General features: G+C 39.8%; 1 protein-coding gene across 1 annotated transcript; it reads left to right on the top strand.

Annotated features, from left to right (window-relative positions):
• Positions 1 to 1190: 1190 nt before the first annotated feature.
• CEP57L1 (centrosomal protein 57 like 1) lies at positions 1191 to 14990 on the top strand. The gene is made up of 12 exons (XM_061460141.1): positions 1191 to 1580; positions 2468 to 2595; positions 3580 to 3724; positions 5254 to 5433; positions 6015 to 6136; positions 6548 to 6664; positions 6956 to 7030; positions 8836 to 8934; positions 9672 to 9749; positions 9852 to 10081; positions 12436 to 12580; positions 14570 to 14990. The coding sequence occupies exons 3-12, from the start codon at positions 3583 to 3585 to the stop codon at positions 14720 to 14722; spliced, it is 1341 nt and encodes a 446-aa protein (XP_061316125.1). The 5' UTR covers positions 1191 to 1580; positions 2468 to 2595; positions 3580 to 3582; the 3' UTR covers positions 14723 to 14990.
• The last annotated feature ends 1451 nt before the right edge of the window (positions 14991 to 16441 follow it).

Genomic DNA, 16441 nt, shown 5'->3' with positions numbered 1-16441 from the left:
TCAAGCAAAGGTGGCTTTGCCAGACTGATGGTTAATGGCAAGCCCATGGTCAGTATTGAGTTGCCCCATGCTTGTTGCTGCATAGGTATGTACTTTGTGGGTTTCTGTGTAAATAACACTGGACATCTGAGCATCACCACTGCATCCACCAGCACAGACCAGGTCAGTTCTGGTTAAAAAATCCAAAGGGCCAATGCTGATTCAGATGCGACCTGCACAGTGCAAGTGCTTCACCCGACTCACCACAGCAGTGCAGGCTACTGGGGTGGGAGAGGAATATTTCTTCCTTCTTCTTTACCTCCAACCCCCTCTGCCGTAAGTGGGGTATTTTGCCAGCCTCTGTTTAATATGCATACTTCTACCTTGGCTGTTCCCCAGGCTCAAGTGAGTGCACTAATTTCCTCAACGAAGGACTTGTCTAAACAACGTGGTTTGGCTGCTTTAACAGGTGTTGTTCAAGTGCTAAATTCCCCTAAGCCTCATACAAGCCTTAGTACAAACATCACTATTGGGGAAGCAATATTTGCTTTAAAGCACCTCTCTAGGGCTGTGTACCATCATCCACAGTAGCATGGAATAAAAGAGTGGTAGGTTAAGCTGGCAATGGATTTGGGCTGTGTAACCCCTTTTAGAAAACAAACTTGTCTGTGATGGTTTTATAGAAACTTAAATACTTGTGAGGGAAAAAGTTGATGGCAGGACAGTTGACGTCCAGACATACGTCAAGCTACTTAATTATTTCCTGATAGGTTTCTTGTCCTAGTGGTCTGAAAGTGTCCAGGATGTTTGGTGATGTCTTGCTGATGTACAGTGACTTGGTCCTTTTCCTGGCCCATGTCCTTTCCTGCAGACTGCAGTGTTGTAGACATTACTCCTGTGCAGGGTGGTTGTTATAAACTATATTTACTGGCTAAGATATTAAAAGATTCATCTCCACCAGAGCACATCTACTAGAGTAATAACGCTGACAGAGCCCCTAAGCACTATAGTAACCATTCCCTCAGCCTCTGCATCTGAGAAAGCTGTGGCAAAGCAAGGCATCTGTAACTATGTCCACAGCAAGGGTTCTGGAAACACAGGTGTCTTGGTCATGCACTGCTGTATTCTTTCATGCCCCTTGCTAAGCCTGTGCTCTTCGGAATAGCTTGAGAAGCTCCAGCTGCGGGGTGCATATTACCCTCTACTATGCTGGCAAATTTGTTTTTTTTTATACTGAAGTCTATACTATATTAGCTGGATAATTATCACCAGGGCTGGTGAGCTGGCCTCTTTCACTTTCCTCTGGCTTCACTTGCAGAACAAAAGGGGTTTGCTTCCCTTTCTCCTGGATAGAATGTCCCCCATGCCCCCCCCCCCCCCCCTTTCTGTTACTGATCTTGACCACAAACTCTAAAACTTTCTGGTGCTTTATTCCCTCCCTCTCTTATTCATTATTTGCTTTGGATCACCGCCCTCCTTACAACTGTCCACAGACTCATCTCCTTGGAAACAGCAGAAGTTGTTTATGTGAAAGTCATAGGGAAACTAAAGCAGCTGCAGGTGTGCAAGGGAGCCGTGTTCCACTGGAGGGTATAGGAAAGGTGGGTCTCCACTTATTCTGACTGACAAAAGGTTAGATGGCTGAGGAAAACCCACCTTCTTCCTCAGGAGTTTCCCAAGTTGCCTTCCTCTGTTCACAGAAGTGGTGCAAAGCTCATTGCATGCACATGTGTGCATTTATATGGACCCTTTTTTGATCGTTTTTCATCACCAACGTGTAGGGGTTGAGAAGCAGTGGAAATTTGGTGAGTCTTGCTATTTATTATTTTGTGGAACACCATGTTGGTGCACCATACCGTGCCAGGCCCATCTCCTCTCCTGTCTTGACCCTGTAACCCCCTCTGCGGCCACAGGACTTTCCCATCCATACCTTGTGATTTCTGCTGCTCCCTGCTTTGTGCCCTCCACTGCCACTGCCACCTGTGCTGTTGGAAATGGCTGGTACACTTGCCCGGCCTAGCGGGCTGTTACCGATCGGCTGTCCATGTGCGGTGTTTCCCAGTCCTCCAGGACAGAGCTGTGCAGGCCTGTGAACAGCCTGTGTGGGCACAGATGTGGCAGGGTCACCAGCTGGTACCTTTTGCCAGTGATGGTGGCATGCCTGGCTGCCTGCAGTTGCAGGCAAGCAGCCTGGGCTCGGGCAGGAAGACAGCAGGGCCCCATGGGGAGAAGGTCTGTTGTGCAAGGATAGCCTGGGCAGCTCCCCTTTTGTGGGTCTGGGTGGGCCGTGGTGATGCTGGGGGGGCCATCCTGAGCTGTGGGATTTGCCCTGGGAGTGTTAGTCCCTGAGTAAAGAAAACCCTGGCGAAGAGATGCCCATGTCAACATCTCTGTGATGACAGCTTGGAGGAGGAAGGAAGGATTTCTGTGTAGCTTTGGTTGTGGGGATGGTGGTGTGGACAGGTGATATTTGTTCTCCCTTACACAGCCTCTGAAACAGTGCTGGAAGAGCTGTTCCTGGAAACTTTTTTCTGTTATCAGAAACTTTTTTCCCTGCCCACCCAATATGAATGGCTTTTCCTGCGGTGTGCTTCATCAGCAGGTTCCAGTCTTGCTGTGGGTTTCTTTCTCCTGTTACTAGATACCTCTTTTGGGTGACTTTCTTGAGAACTACTGTCTGTAAATAGCCTTGCCCACATGGGAAACCTGTTCCAGTTGCATGCCTAGTATTTTAAGCTTGAGGGATACCATAGTTATATCATTGAACCTTCAAATAAATTGGTTTTCTATAAGCTGAAGCTGTATATAACTCTTAATTTCTTACACTGTATCAAGTGAAATGCTTGGTATTACTAGGTACCTGCTGTGTGATTTAAAACGTACTTTAACTTCCTAGAGGTTGTATTAAACTAAAGCACTTTCTGCACTTTCACTGTCCATGTCTTGAGTGTCAGAAAAATCACTATGTGACAGGGTGTAATCTATCTTCAAATGTGAATCTGATAAAATAAAGATTGTAAAAAGAGAATTGAAAACTAGGACTTAATACATACACTTAATAACAGGGAGAATGTTGGGGATATTGCATGTTAAATATCCTTTTGTTATCTCAACACTAAATGTGGAGAACTGTATCTTTATTATGTATTATATGTAAAAAGATAGGCAGTAGAGCAGTAAGAAGGCTGCAAAAGAAAACAGGCTGTAAAACTTGGAATGCTTGCTCTGCAGGGACTACTGAATGGGAGATACTGAAGTTTATAAAATAGGTAATATAAAATGTTAATCCTTGGCTTTTAAAACGACAAAGATCAGTAGAAATTATTAGAAAGCACCAAGAAACATCTTGGAAAATTTTGGGTGGTTGAGGAGAGATATGTTTAATGTTATGAAAGGCATCATTTTGGAACTGTATTAAAATGCAGGATTCATCTGAGCATCTGTGTTGTTTTTTTTTGGGGGGGGGGGTGTTAAGTATTATTTGATTGCACATGATCTGGTTTGATATGAACAGGGCCAGGGACAGCACAGTGACATACTTTGAAAACTGCTACATAGTCTGTTAAAGATCTAATAGCCTTAAATAGCTTTGGTTTACAGGCTATGGGTTCCAAATCAAAGAACAGTTTCATCGGAAGCTTTCTTCAGCCACCAGATAGGATGCTTCCTGCAGGCTTTGCTTGTATAGAATCACAAAAGTTGGCAGCTGTTGGTGGTGACAGGCCTTCTATCTTCAATAACCAAGGTAAAGCCAAAACATGTCCTTAAAGTGTTCTTTTTAATTGTTTCATGTGAAATCTCTTGAGAAAACTCCCCATTCTGTTTTACTTAGTTCAATGACTTACTGCAATTATCAGACTGACATTGAGACAGGATGTATATGTGTCCTGCGGGAGTAGTCTCCCTGAAGTCATATGTCTGGAATGGAAACTACTGCAAGTCTTCTAACATCCTCATAAACTTTGGCTTTGAAAATTGTTTAACTTAGAGTTGTCAGACTTCCTCTAAAAGCAAAGGAAAATGCTTCAAACTCAGCAGAAAAAAAAAAAAAAAGATCATTCATATGGTAGTTCACTGACTTGAAGTTGGCTTTGTGTAGTGCTATTAGACTCCCTCTAGCTTAAAATCACTTCTAAGGGTATTTGTGTGGTATGACTCCTTGGGAGAGCTTTTGAATGACACAGACTTCCAGGAAAGTTAGCAGCATGAAATGTAGTCTGTATGAAATATGGGTCTGTTATGGTTGTCATGTGCCTTAATGGGTGATTACTCTCTGGAGCTTACCAGAAAATGCTTGGTGGTTTAGCATATCTGGAGAGCTTCATGAATCACAAGGATACCATGCTTGGGTTTGCTGTCATGGACAACTTTGCAGTATTGCACAGCCTATGTGTGTGCATGTGTTCATTGCTCTTCACTTGAAGAAGATGTGACTTACGTAGTAATCTTTTGTCATACAGAGCTTGGGCTTTTTGGATTAAAATGGTCAATTTAATGCTATGCAGCTAAGTGCTTAAGTAAGGAAAAGTTTGGCATGCCAATAGAAAAATGGAAAAAGATCTTTTTGCTCTCTGGTTTCTGCTTTCTTTTTAAAAAAAAAATTAATTATAATGGGGCTATGATAAGCTGATGAGAGTTGTTATGGAGCTAGCAATATTTGCTGGGTATTCCTTTACTGAGAAAATTGGTACTGGGAAACTATTAAGAATTATAAGTCATAAAAGAAGCTTGAGTTGGTATAGTATGTGTCTTAAACTTACGATGGTGTGTGTACCTTTTTGAGAACTAGTAGACTTTTCCCGTAGCTGAAATTGGTTTAAAGAGTCATCAAATACAAGAAACTAGACATTGAATCATTAGCTTTTGAAACAGTAAGCTTTTAAAATGCATCATCTACTAAAATGCTCCTTTGTATCTGATTTCCCCCCTGACCCAAGTCTGTTTTAGTTTTTTCAGTCTGTCCCCACCAGTTGCATTACACCAAAACTTGTGACCTAACTTGGATACCTGTGTTCTCTGTATCTGTGTAAACAGAAGTCCAAGGGTTTGTTACACTCAGTTTGCCACAATATTTTTTGTGCTGCTGTCATTTGGAGTGAAAATAGTTTTGCTCATAGGACCTGTGCTTTACACCTCAGTTATGCAGTAAACATACCCATTTTCTCCCTGTGTTAGTGTACTGCTCTGTATGTGTTAGTGTACTGCTTGGGAATATAATTCATTTTATGAGTGATCCTGGGAAGATCACTCATAAAATGAAGTACTGTTTGCTAGCTCTAGTGGCAGCCATGAAAACTCTTCACGAAAAGATGCACCGTCTACAGTTGGAGAAGTCAAAAGCTGAAGATAATCTGTGCAGCCTCTCCATAGCAGCTGCTCAGTATAAGAAGGCAGTAGAGCATGAATCCTACAAAAAGGACACAGCACATGAAGAACTGATGCAACAGAGGAAAGGTATTTCTCTTGGGTGATAAGGTGTAGCTACAGCAACTCCAAGACTGCATAATCCAGGGAGTGTTTGTTTTGACAGACTTCTAAGTAATGCACTCCCCCCCCTTTTTTTTTTCTTCAGAATTGGGGAGGGGCAAGAACTTGATATCTCAATAAAGCTGAAACATTTTTTTGCATATATTAACCAAGTATTGCATAACCCATAAAGCTATTTTAAACCATAAATAGAGTTCAGGTGGCATGTTTAACTCCTACAATAAGCAGGCAGCTGCTTATGTGTATTACACTGCTAACTTGAGAAAAGTGAGGAGAAGGGAAGAAACCAGATTCTGGTTGGATATCTGCTGATATAAATCAAAGTAACTGCAGTGCTCACACCTTTGGAATCCAAATTAGGAACTAGCTCTGGAAAAACATTTTGATTCTCATCAATATATATAATGTGTTTTAAACACATGACTTGTTCAGACTAACAAAACTTTTCTTGCATATTTTGAAGACAGAGAATTCCTCAATGAGATGACAGACTGGCTAACTGTGTAACTCCCATTGCTGTACTGAGTGTCTTTTGTTTCTCCTCGTAGATATAAGTGTGCAGTTAAATGCAGCACAATCCCGCTGCTCCCTGCTGGAGAAACAGCTGGATTACATGAAGAAAATGGTCTCCAGTGCAGAACTGGAAAATAAAATGGTTTTGGAACAACAGGTGAAGCCCTTTAACATGCTAACAAAGTAGTAATATAGTTTTAAAGTGTAGAAATGTGTAAGATCTGAACTTCTTCCTAGACGTATTTTTTCCTCAGCTCTGATCAGCGTGTTACCAAACAGAAGCAGTTTACTGTCTGACTGGTTGATGACAACCGTTTAATGAATTGTATGAAAAGACTCCCTAGGTGGAACTCCTAATGACCAAAACCATGCTAATACTTGCACATTTGGTAGACAAAAAGGCTGCTGGAAATTTGAGTCTTCTTTGCCTGGTGTTTTTCATCACTTAGCAATTTAAGAAAAATGAAATTTAAACTAGTTAAACACCTTAGGGTAGTGTGTTTGGGTTTTTGCTGCCTGAAACAATTTGAGTCAGCTGCCAACTCCATTATTGCTTACTTTTTTCTAGGCCCAGCTTCAGAAAGAGGAAGATCAGAACCTGTTGAAACTGTATGCAAAACTTGAAAAGCTTGAAATGCTAGAAAAAGAGTGCCTTAAGCTTACTGCTACTCAGAGAATTGCAGAAGTAAGCATGCATGGAATGACAGTCTGAAAGTCATTCATTTGATATAATTTGTATGTCATACTTTTAATAGAACTAAGTTTTGCAAGAGTTTCCTCTGTTAAAGCTAAAGATCATAAAGCATACCTGACTGAATGCCATGCTGGCTTCATTTGCATGAGTATTTTTTCAATCTGGGCTTTAAAAATTCCTACAGTCCTGTTTTATCCCAGATTACAATTGCAACCTACTTCAGACTTCTGATTCAGCATGGCAAACTGAAGTGTGACTAATCATTCTTGCCTTCAAATGCAGGACAAGATCAAACGCTTAGAAGAAACGCTTTGTGAAGAGCATCAGCGTAAGCTAGTACAAGACAAAACTGCTGAGGTAGACTGAAAAGGTTTTATTTTATCTTATTTTTTATGACTGAAGAATTCTATTGTCTGCCTAAAATACCCTTTTTAATTACATTAAATTGAACATGTTTATTACCCAGGCAGAACTCCTGGAATACTACCTAAACTACTTATAAACTACATAGTATAAAGCTTGCTAGGTGAATTGTGTATCCCAGTCAAGAAGGATTATACTTGGTTTTGTATTAATAATACAGTTCATCAGCCTAAAAGCTGTTGTAAGTGATCTAGGTAGAAAATTAGTTTCTAGAGAATCTGCAACTAAATCATGTAACCTTAACTTAGAGTAACTAGAAAGTGGTCATATAAGAAACATTATAACCCAAGCAAGGTTAGTTATTCTGTTTGTTTTCCTCTTTCTGCTCAGATCTGCTGAAATATAATATATTGGACTGTACATGGAAAAGTCTTTAATCAGTGATTCTGTTACATTGTTCATTAAGTGAGAGCTTGAATAATTCATTATTCTGTAAGGCTGTAAACAGTTTGTTGGACCACCATCTGAGAGAGGAATATTTGCCAAAGAAGGCAAAACCTTTGTTAAAGGGACAAAGTAGTAGTATCCCAAAACTCACTTCACTGAGAAGTACCAGCCATTTTAAAAAGAGAGCAGTTGTGGTGGCATTCTCGGAGGTAGAAGGGGATGGTGCAAAGCTGAAGAATTATATTGGAAGAACATAGCCATAAGCAGAGCTGACAGGTTAAATTAATTTGTCACTGTTGTCAGTTTTTATACCTCATCCAAGGATGATGGGCTTTCATCGGTCCAGAAAGCTTGAAATAAATTGCAGATCGTAGCGCAGGTATCTGACCACCTCCAGAATTCAAAAGAATGACATAGCTGAAAACTTGCAGGTTTTGGGCTTCCAGCTTCAGCTGCTTGCTGATGCAGAGCAGGAGGCCTAGCATGGAGATTTTATCTTCTGAGAAATATAGTAAGAATGACTTTCACAGATCAGATAGTCTGACTTGAACAGTAGTATAAACATTTGCTCAAGAAAGGACTTTGGTGTAGTAAACCAAGTCCGAAACTAGTATTAGTACCATCTTAGTTCACTCTAGGATAGATTTTGGTCTGTTGGATCTGGGTTGGGAAACATAGTGTGTTGGATGGTTCACTTCCTTCTGATGACAGAAAAGCCAGAATTACCTCATTTTTGTGATGGACCTCCAGCATTGTTTCGCTGGAACTGTTACACATGCCAAAACAAAGTCCTAGTCCTATGTTTGATTGGGAATAGCCGTTATCCTGTTTATCATGGGACTTTGTGTCAGCTAAACTAGAGAGCAATTTTAGGATTGTCCAGCAGGTTTGACATCAGTGTCACGCAGATGTGCTCAGTTCTCTCTGTCCCTAGGTTGTAAGATCCAAATGTTCATATTATTTGGATTTTATGATCAGATCCCCAGCATGTGGCAGGATTGGCTTATCTCAGTTGGTTGTCACAGTGGAAAAATACAGCTGCTGCAGCTGCATTTAAAATTGAGGCCTTCTAAGATAGAGCAGAAGATCTGCCTGATACCCTGCCACCCTAGTAATCTGTTCAGTTTTTAATGCAAGATCTGCCTGATACCCTGCCATTTTAGTAATCTGTTCAGTTTTTAAGTGTATTTTGTGTCTTCTTAGCAGGGCAGTTAATAGTGCCCTTAACTGGTTCTTATCATCTCATCCATGAGAACCTTAATTGGTTCTCATCTGTGAAAGAGGGAATTAATTAAACCATGTGGTTTCATACTTCTAATATTATATTTTTCCTTTGTTGCTTATTCCCACAGCTCCAAACAGGATTTGAGATGAACAGAATTTTGTTGTCTTCAGTGACATCTCAAAATGAACCTAAAAAGGAAAACATGAAGAAGAAAAAAATTAAGAAGGTGACATGGAAGTTTTTTTTACCATACTGTTGCTGATAGTATCTGACTCATACAGATATTGGAGTTTGTGAAAAATGCTGATGTAAGAGGCACTTGGTGTGTTTGCTGCACTTTACTCCATTTCCAAAGGAAAACAGTGCTGAATACCTCTTTGGTTTTGTTTGGTTGTTTTTTCCCTTTGATAATTAAGATGGTCCTAGGGCTGGTAGGTAGCACCTCACTGGAAAACTTTGCCTTACCAGAATGACAGTAACCTCTGTTACACTCTCAGATGGCCACCCCCATGTCCTGTCTTGGCTACCTTTCAGTTTATCTGGCAAGATTAGTTTCCAAAGCAATTTTAACTAGGCATCTTAAGATGGTATGTTTTGAGAGGATTGCTGAAGTCAAGAGCATTCATTTTGTAACACATGTTACAAGTCAGTCAAAATTTTGCAACTGTGGTTTTGCAAAATTAAGTAAGCAATGTTCAATTTCTTTTATGTCAACCTAATCGTCAAAATATCTGCTAAATGCATCTGGAGTAAAGTTTTCTTGTCTTGGCTGTTGAAAAGTACTACTCTTTCCACTTACAGGTGGGAAATTATTCTTTAAACCAGAGGGAAACAAAGGTGATACATTTCACTGCTTGTTTATTTGAATTTTACTTACTAGGGGAAAGAAAAAAAGAAAAAAAGTTCAAGCTGTTTGGTCAGCAGTTTGGAATTTCTTGTGTTACTTTTTCTATCTTATGGCAGAGAAATCCTACAGTGAAGAAAATGCACCTTTCACAATTACATGTAAGGGCTGGTGAACTACCTTTTGTAGCTGGGAAGGTGAGTGAAACCAAATCTCGCTAAATTAGCACCTGCAGTTTGAATAAGTCACTTTACTGTAATTGTTAATCACTTATGCAAACCTAATAATTCTGCTTTAAGTCTGTCAGCTCCAGCCATTCTGTTAGTGCAAACGTTCAAAGTGTGTTGCACATTATGAAGTATCACAATCCATGTATCTCATCACGAAGCCAAGGAGGAGCTACATCTGGGATTTCAGGACACACAGCCCTTTCAGAATCTGTATCCTCTTGTTCCACATCACCTATTGCCACCAGAAGCCTTTCTGACCTTCTGTTGGCCATGCAAGATGAGCTGGGCCAAATGAGCTTGTGAGTACTCATCCCTAATGTTATGAGTAAAAGTGACTTCAGTGGTAGCCCTGTGAAGCTACAGGTGTGTGTCGTGGTTTAAGCCCAGCCGTAAATCAGACTACGCAGTCTCTCTCTCACTCCCCCCCTTCCCCCCACCCCTGCTCCCGGAGGGATGGGGAGGAGAATCAAAAGAATGTAACTCCCATGGGTTGAGATAAGAACAGCCCAGTAACTAAGGTATAACACAAACCACTGCTGCTGCCACCAGTGATAATAATGATAAGGGAAATAACAAGGGAAGAGAATACAACCGCTCAGCACCCGCCGACCAGTACCCAGCCCGACCCTGGCAGTGATCTAACCCTTCCAGGTAACTGCCCCCAGTTCTACATCCTGGGCATGACGTGCTGTGGTATGGAATACCTCTTTGGCTAGTTTGGGTCAGGTGTCCTGTCTCTGCTTCCTCCCAGCTTCGCCTCCTCCCTGGCAGAGCGTGAGACTCACAAAGTCCTTAGTCAGACTAAACATGACTTAGCAACAATTAAAAACATTGGTGTTATCAGCGCTGTTCCCAGGCTGAAAGTCAAAACCACAGCACTGCATCAGCTACTAAGAAGGAGAAAAATGACTGCTACTGCTGAACCCAGGACAGTGTGCTATAATTGAACCTGGCCTGTTTTAAGTATAGGACTACTTGTTGACAGAGTGGCCTGAGCAGCCCTGACTGGTAGGATTTTTCTCATTCAAAAAATTCTTTCTTTCCTGGTGTTTAACTGATCCTGTGAGCAAGCGACACGCTCTTCAGCTGGGTTTTTCTGCTTCCACATCCTGTACTTAACCAAGCCATTACTGATGTAACAGCTGCAGCAAACGAAAAGTCTTTCAAGCTTGTGCTTTTCAGAAATTTTGAACATATTCTGAGACCTACGGAGTTGACCAAGAATGTTTTCCTGGAGAAGGTTGCAAAGGTGATGTTAACATTGAGTAGGCCTGCAGCATGCAGTCAGTCTGGGTGGTAGAATAGGTTAGTTCAGCTGTGGCAGGATGAGGCTTGTTACACAACGTGTATCACACAGTATCACAGTATGCCAGAGACTGGAAGGGACCTCAAAAGATCATCTAGTCCAATCCCCCTGCTGGAGCAGGAACACCTAGATAAGGTTACACCTAGTGTAGGCTACTCCTTTGTACTCACTCTTTCTGTATTCTCTCCAGATGTGGGTACCTGATGGGTTTTTGTTGATGAGACAGTCTGACGTTCATACTCTTTCCTTCTTGATAGCAGAAGAACTTGCCAGTCCTGTAAGGGGGTTGTGGAAGAAGAACACTCTCCTGCCAGAAAATGGGCAGGGTGTGGAAGAAGCTTACTCATTAGATGGGAGTGTATACATCTTTCTAGCCATAGAAGTAAATGTGGATTACAACAGCATCTTCTGAGGCATTTTCTTAGGCATCTTCCCATTAATGCAGGCTTGTAGGCCAAAGCTATATAGCTGGTCATAGGAGACATGTCAACATTATGAGCTGTGGTTTGAACAGAGGAGGATGTGTTGGTTAAACCAGTTAGAGTGTCCACACTGATTTGAAGTCCTTGAGGTGGCAAAATTTAAACTGGCAACCAATCTTTTCTTCAAAAAGCGATGTTCAGCTTACTCATGGTAACACAAGGACAGGCATTATGGTTTTTATTGCAACAACCAGTTGCTTCAATTAACCTGTCAAGGAGCAGCACTTAACTCAGAAAGCAGAAAAGAAGCTGTGACCTTTATAAAAAGATTATCTAAAGGAGTATCTCTGTTTTTTACTACTTCAAACATCTAGGTATCATGGATATAATTGTGTATACACAATTTCTTTTAATTAAGCTGGTTAATTAAGCTGATTAAATTAATTAACCAGCACACTTCACTGCAAATCTTTTTGAGAAGAATATTTTGATTTGAATAATCTGTCAGGAAAAACTATAATTTAAATGTACTAGTTTAAACAATACTTTTCTGTATTAAATTAAGCTTTCGAAGTCTGGACTAAATTGGACAGGAAGTGAAAATACCATACTGCATAGCTGTTGTTCACTTTCCAAATTCTCATTTTGCATACTGTTTCACATGTAGTTATTTTGGCTTGGCAAGAGGGAGGAATAAGATGCACATCAGCTACAAATGTGGAATAAGCAAACTAGTGGAAAAACTTTTCCTTTTCTGGTGTGAATATATTCCACATTAATGTGTATTGTATGAGAGGGTACATCATGCTAAATTGATGTACTTTGGAGAAAATGGCTAGCAACTCCTGGAATACACTGAAAATATTGGAAGAAGTCTCAGAGACCATATCATGAATACTTTGTGTGCTATTCTTGTCTTTAATAGTGAGCATCAAGAACTTCTGAAGCAGATACAGGAGACTCAAGACTCCAAAGTTCGTCAACACCTAGAACAGGAGCTGGATTGCCTTGTAAAACAAATGGAGATTAAAGGAAAACAAATATTCAAGCTGAAAAAGCATGAGGCTACTGTAAGAATAAAATATAAACTCTGGGTAGTAATACACTAGTAATACAGTAGTGCTGCAATTTTGCCTCCTGTTGTCATTAACTAGAGTGTCACTGAAATGCTTAAGCCAGGGTGTTCAGTATGTGTGTTTATAATTAGGCAGCTAGCTCAGTGTTCTTGTATCTCCAATTCCTTCTTTTGATCAAGAAAAAATGCTTACAGCTGGCAGCGAGGAATATATGCCAGAGGGAAAGATTTCTGCCCTGTGTCAGTTCTGTCAGGGTTGCTCAGTCTGTGAGTTCTGCTCACTGCATTAAGATAAAATGTTGAGATTTCATTCCTTTGTCTCATGTCACTTTGGGGAATGAGAAAATAGAAGCTATAGGTCCCATACAAACTGTATTAAATGTCTTTTATATTACTGAAATAATGAAGCTTTTTATTAACCAAATAGTCTGTTGACCACAGCTACTCCAAAATCATAGCCAGACAAGTCTTCCAGTTTTAACTCCTAATCTGTATGTGTTCTATCAATATGTGTTTTAGAGCCATAGAGACATAAAGTCATAGAGCTTTTCATGCATGCCCATATAAAATCACACTTCTGTAGATGAACAGCTCAAACCCTTTTGTAGCAATTTGGTGTGGAACGTATGATAAAAATGCAATCCCTAGTTCTGGCTGACAGTTTTCTGTTCTTCCATCTTATGTTTCCAGATAAACAGACTCACCTAAGAACTTTGCTTATACAGGAAACAAAACAAAACTCAGAGTGAGACCTTAGAAAAGGGAGAGGTGATAGTTAATTTAAATCTGACCAGTTTTATTCACATTCATTCTGTGATAGATTTTACTTACTCAAATCTTTTACTGTCCACATAACTGCAAGAACAGACATGTTAAAGTAGAATTGTCAGAATTGCATGTTAGCAATATGGACCAAGAACACTGACTGTTGCATCTTCACTACCTCTCTTGGCAATATCAACTGTTTTTTTGACAAATCTTTGGTATTCTTGAGGAACCAACAATTATGGTGTTATTCCTTGCCTCAGAATCTTTCTGATTTCATCCTCCAGGAACCTTAGACAATGGACAAACAACTGCACCTTTGTTTATTCCTTTTGTATATCTTCATGGCTACAGTCTGCCTTCCTTTTCAAATGATGAAAAGAGGAATAGCACATAAAACGTGGTGCAGCCTTGTTGTCATCCTTGCCTATTATCAGCCTGCAGATCTGCTGGCAAGTTATCTTTGCCCTTGTCAGACCATACACCTTACGGTCATGATGTAAATAGCACATTCTTTGTCTTTGTCTGATTATTGTTCATCATGCCTGGTTATCGATTCATATTTCAGCTTTTAGAAGCTGTCGCACTAAAAATGCCATAGTCATCTCTGTGTTTCACAGTTAATAATATGTTCTAGAATGCAATACAAGTTAATTATTTTTAGAAATTTACTTTAAGCACAAATTGGCATGTGGAATGCTTCCAGCCTAATTTTATCCTTGGGAGTGACCTTTTTATGCCAAGTGCAAGTCAAGACGTATTATCTGTCATTAAAAAAACATTCTTCATCAATCAACTCTGTTTATTTTGTTTTCCAGTTTTGTTATGAGGCTTTGAAGTAGGCTGCTTAGATACAGTAACCAGTAACAAACAGTGTACATTTTATAGGTTGGTTGGGGAAGAGGTTGGTTAGGGTTGTACAATCTGAAATGGAAAAAGACCATTGTAAATATAAATTGTTGACCGATGAAGTTCCATCTCTCTCAAGCAAGCATTTTTACCTTAGGGAGTTCAACAATCTATTAAGTGTGGGTGAGGTCAGTTTTCTGTAGTGCTTTCTGTTACAGGGAGACAACTGTGTGCAAGATTAGTAGGTTTCAATTTTCTTTTTTTTAATATTCCTTAGACATCTTTAGTTTGGAGTTTAGAAGTTCAGTAAATTCTACAGCTGTAGGTCTTCTGAGTATGTAATATTCTGATCAGTAATCTTTCTTCCTAGGTGCAGAAATTAAAGAGAGAAACTCAGAAATTGAAGCAAGGGGCAGCTCAGGTCAAACTGAAGTGTCCTGGGCAGAAAAGCAGAAGCTCTCTTCAGCTGCTAAAAAATGTACAGAAACTTCAGTCAAAACTGAAAAAAGATGGTATCATGTAGTAACAATAGTTTTGAAGTTTACTGTGGTTTAAGTTTTTAATTTCACAAAACACCTTTAAAAAATGAAATAGATATAGCGTAGATATAGATACACATTCCAAACTGCCTACTCACTAACAGGCCAGTTTGTTCACCTCAGAATTAACTTTCATGCAGAGTAGCTATAACTCAACTACACTGACTTGTAATAAAAGTGTTTTAATGGATTAATGAAATGCTTACTTGTTAACTTGTATAATAAAATTTTATACTTTTTTTACACTTAGAATAGTATGCCATCTTTGGTGTCTCATTCCCATGCTGCCAAGGGGATACTCAGAGCTCACTTTTTGAGAATGACTTGGGCTACTGATTCTGTTCAAATAAAAACAGTAGTTTTCCTTTTCCCTAAAAAATGAAGATTCAGATCATTGCAACTGAGGCAGAAGAAGAGGTATTGTCTCTTATTTATATATATTTTCATTATAATTAACGTTATTACTCTGTAAATGTTATTGACAGTTTTAGGGACAGGTAGAGACTGGCATTCCATGACTTGGTTAAATCATAAAAACATGACAGTGTTCTTGATAAGAGCATGGAAGGGGCCACAACCAAAAGCTTGGGTGCTTGTCTTCAGAACCTGTTTCTATCACAATAGAAAATAATTGAGCTGTCACAAAGGAGACCTTGAACTTCTACCAGTACATGTTTTGGAATCTACATACTTAATATAAATGCCAGACGAATTTTTATGCAAATGATGAGTCTGCTCGTTTCCATTCCCCTCTATGTACGTATGGTAAAAGACATAACAGTGACTTCAAATCAACACTGGTTATTTAGTTGCAGTAAATTTTTGTCTTGAGGCTACTGACTGGCACTGATTTTCCTGGGTGTTTGCATATGTGAGAAAAAAATAGCTTCTTGGGGATATGAGTGAAGTTCTGCTGCAAGAACAAGAGAGAGAATGTGGTGGTAAGAATAAAAATTGAGTCATGCTCTGTTACCAAGGTTTTGAATAAAGGCTAGTAACGATTTATGGACCTAATGGGCAATTGGGCCTTTGGATAGGTAAGTTTTGCTCTGCCACCTTTCAAGACAAAGGATGAAAAAAAGAATAAAATCAGAAAATTAATTCAAATTTAGAATAGACTGTTACAGTCTTTGACAGGAGTTGGTTTTGTGAGCATTCAGGGGTGAGGGGTGGAGTTTATATGCCCTAAGCATCTTCAGCAGAACTGTGGAAGACCATGTTGTTCAGCTGATACTTAGGGATGTGTTTCCTTCACCTTGTGAAATTGTATAGACATCCTTCTTACTTATGGATTATCTCTGGCGGAGAAGAGCATATTTTATGCTTTAAAGCGCTTAAACACAGTTCTGTGAATGGTATTTTCCTGGTATAGATAGCATTTCTAAGGTAGGTTTACACATTTCTGGACACTGGAATCACTGATACCAGGGACAAAAGAAAAGTAAGCATTTCTGCTATTAACATTTTCAGATTGTAGGTATTCTGCTGCCACGAGATAAGCCTTTGCAATTCCAAGGCGTGGTTAAAGAATCTCTGAACCTCTGTGCCTGTGTGTGAGAGAGCGAGCAAGAAGGGCCTTACCGAGCCCTAAGGAGCATAAAACATATTTCATCCAGAGGTCCATCCTTCATCAGGCATTGGACTGAGAGAGAAAAATTGCCAGCAATTTGCCCCAAATGCATAAAACCAGGTGGAATGACTTT

Source organism: Pezoporus flaviventris, unplaced genomic scaffold, assembly GCF_033815535.1.
Source record: "Pezoporus flaviventris isolate CSIRO_AGI_PZ_B2104156 unplaced genomic scaffold, CSIRO_AGI_Pfla_v1 ptg000031l, whole genome shotgun sequence".
NCBI classification, from domain to species: Eukaryota; Metazoa; Chordata; class Aves; order Psittaciformes; family Psittacidae; genus Pezoporus; species Pezoporus flaviventris.
This window is presented reverse-complemented; position numbering and strand designations above follow the sequence as displayed.

Coding starts and splice junctions, on each gene's coding strand:
- CEP57L1 (XM_061460141.1), top strand. CDS start 3,583: ATGGGTTCCAAATCAAAGAACAGTTTCATCGGAAGCTTTCTTCAGCCA. Junction 6,665..6,955: donor CTACTCAGAGAATTGCAGAA/GTAAGCATGCAT, acceptor CTTCAAATGCAG/GACAAGATCAAACGCTTAGA. Junction 8,935..9,671: donor AGAAGAAAAAAATTAAGAAG/GTGACATGGAAG, acceptor ATCTTATGGCAG/AGAAATCCTACAGTGAAGAA.